This window comes from Arachis duranensis, chromosome 2, assembly GCF_000817695.3.
Source record: "Arachis duranensis cultivar V14167 chromosome 2, aradu.V14167.gnm2.J7QH, whole genome shotgun sequence".
NCBI lineage: Eukaryota > Viridiplantae > Streptophyta > Magnoliopsida > Fabales > Fabaceae > Arachis > Arachis duranensis.
Window position 1 is genome coordinate 73,068,333 of NC_029773.3, and position 3,142 is coordinate 73,071,474.

Sequence of the window (3,142 nt, forward strand, 5' to 3'; positions counted from 1 at the left end):
ATAATATCGTCGTTATTTTTATACTTATTAGTCACCATGAAAATGATATAAAAAAATATCAATTTAATTATGAAATAAATTAACAATTAGTCAATATTTTTTCTTTTAATTCTTTTCATACTTATATTAACAATTTAAATTTTTAATTCTTATTTATTCATGGATCAAACTTTTTTAAAATAAAAACGTTAATAAAGTATAAAAAATATTTTTTTTATTTTTTACGATATCTTTCGGTTCAACCGTTTAAAAACTAATTTGTTACAAATTTGAACGTTATTCAAAAGTTTATCACGGGCTAATGTATTATTTTATGCACAAGATGAAATTCAAAATTTTTAATATTTATTTAAACAAACTAATAAAATAATCACCTGATCGAATAAAAAACTAAAATTTTAATTACCTTTAAATTAAGATAACGAACCCAAATAAAAATTACAAATTTATAAGTGTTTAACGTTTTATCTTGTGGCGCTCACTTTAGAGAAAATTTTCCAATATTCAAACAAAATTTGTGCTTCTCCATCTATTCTCTATCTACTGAATAATAATGATGCTCACAATTCGGAAGTGAATCCACGGTGCAACAAGGTAAGAGTGTAATCATTTCATCCATAACAACTGCTTATTATAATTATTATTATTTCATCTATCTCACCGTATAATATTTTTTGGAATCCGAAGAATATTTCTCTAAGCGTAAAACTGAAGAAAGAATCTATCATGAGAACAAAAAATTTATGACCAACCAAACCCAACCCTTTAATTGAGTGATATGAATCTTGATCGATATGTATATCATCAGAATAATAATATAGAATTTTTCTTCTTCCTTTAGAACATGGCTTATATGATAATACCTTACTTATTTGGTACAAAAGAAACTGGTTGGAGCAGTAAATAAAGTTAGAAATATTCTACAACGGCCATCATATGAGTTAGTCACACTACGCCATTATATTCTACTCTTTATTCTTCTATATACGTTCTGATCTTTTGAAACACTTTAGCTTTACACGGTAACAACCCGGTTTAGAATATCGATTAAGATCTCAAACAAGAGAAAACAAAAAGTTCCAAGCACATTAACAACAACTGAAAAAACGAAAGTAACAACATAGATGCTCTAATTATTTGGAGTAGCTTTAGTGAGGCCTTTGAATATGGGATGATAAAAATGATTGATCCACAAAATACACAATTAATTAAACTAATAGGTATTATAATAAAATAAACAATATTATTGACGTTATATTATGTGATAAATTTTTAAAAACTTAAATCATTTGGATTTTATTAAAAATTTTAATAATAAAATGATAAAAGAAAACATATATACAAAAGGTTTTATACGGATAATATATCCAATGAAATTCTAAATTTATTTAGTTAGTCTCATAGGCAACAATATTAAACTCACTAAAAATTATTATTTTGGGCAGATTTTGCACACATAAAAAGCAAGGTAAGCTCTTTTTCCATAGGCTTTTTGGGTAAAATGGTCATGGATCATTATTTGCTACAAAATTCTAAATCTACAACAAATTACCTGCAATATTTTGTTTTTCATCACAAAGTAACCTTTGAAGTTCACATGTAATATTTGCAATGAGTTCTAATATTTTAAGTACTAATTGTTCGTGCATCTAATTTTTTCTATGAAACAATAGTATAACAAACGTAATTCCAGTGCCAAACTAAAAAAAAAAAAAAAAGAAATAAGAAAAAGAAAGAAAACTAACCAAATTTATTGTGAAGCTGAGAATCAAGTTCATCGCATTGCACCCATTACATGACACACTACAGAGAGGAAACCTCATCAAACCACACAAATGTGGAAGAAAACATGCTTGCTTTTGCACCATAGATTATATATTAATATTAATATTAATATTATATCATTCCCTTCGAATTTTCTTGCTGATTATTATTTGGTCTGAAGAAAGAAGCTGATGATGCTTTTGTTGTGGTGTTGTTCTCTGAAACAATAATTCAACTTCTCTGGAGAGATCAAGTGGGTGGTATCTGCAGCTGACGATGCAGCACGACGGCGGCGACAACGATGACGGCGGTTTTCTCTTGAGAGATAACAACGGCGGCTTTGGTTTTCTTGGTGCTGGTGGGCATTGCTTTGATTCTATTGGGATTCTTTGATCCATTGATGTTGGAGTCTTGAATCCATCATCATCAACATCAATTTCTTCTTCTTCTTCTTGCTCCTTTCTTGATTCTAGGTCTCGTTGCTTGGAAAGTACTATTATACCCTCGAGGTAGCCTCCTTCTTCTTCTTTGATCTCTTTGTCAATAATATTATTGTTGTTATGATGAGAAGAAGAAGAAGAAGGAGGCTTGGAACATGCAACACTAATTTCAAGATTTCCCATCTTCATAATAATAATAATAATAAAACCCTCAATTTTCTCTTCTGTTTTTTTAATCTCTCATGTTTTGATTGAGAAGAAGATATATGTTTCTTGGAGGAAATTGAGTAAATATGAAGCTAGCTATAGCTATATGAAGAAGCTAAGAATAAGAAGAAGGTGGGAATGAAGAAAAGATAATGAACATAAAAGAGAGTACTATATTGTTGGTGGTTAGTTATATCATAATATTTTTTTTCCTTCTTTGTTTGGTGATTTTCTCTTATAGCTTCTTTGGATGTACTTTTTTTGAGAGAGTTGAGTGAATGTGTATAGTAGTACATGGTTATAAAGAGGGAGAGGGAGAAGAAGTTAAAGAGTTTTATTTTATAAGATGCATTGGATCCTACGCCCCCAATAGAGAGAGAACGCTTTGAAAGCTTCCACCTTCTTGTTTAACTGCTGTCTCTTCTAATAACCCTTCTTTCTCCTATTTTTAATTCAATCATATTTAATTTTCATCACTAGAAAATACATGTCTTATTTAGATATTTATTTTATTTATTTTTTCCTCTGACTATGAATAATTATTTTTAAAGTTAATTTTTTTACTTATATTTGTATAGAATTTGAATGTATTATTTTTTCCCATTTTTTTTACTATTTCTTTTTCCTTGGAATGATTAGTTTACAAATAAGTAATAACTATTTTCTGTCCAAACAATATAGAGGAATTATATTTCTAGAGTTCTGTCATTTTAATAATTTCTTATAAGTAT

The 3,142-nt window shown here is 28.2% G+C and overlaps 1 protein-coding gene across 1 annotated transcript; it reads right to left on the bottom strand.

Moving 5' to 3' along the window:
- Window positions 1–1,722: 1,722 nt before the first annotated feature.
- Window positions 1,723–2,538, bottom strand: LOC107474940 (cyclin-dependent protein kinase inhibitor SMR3). Its single transcript, XM_016094583.3, has one exon. It carries the CDS (start codon window positions 2,391–2,393, stop codon window positions 1,902–1,904), a length of 492 nt encoding a protein of 163 aa, XP_015950069.1. The 5' UTR covers window positions 2,394–2,538; the 3' UTR covers window positions 1,723–1,901.
- Between the last annotated feature and the right edge of the window lie 604 nt (window positions 2,539–3,142).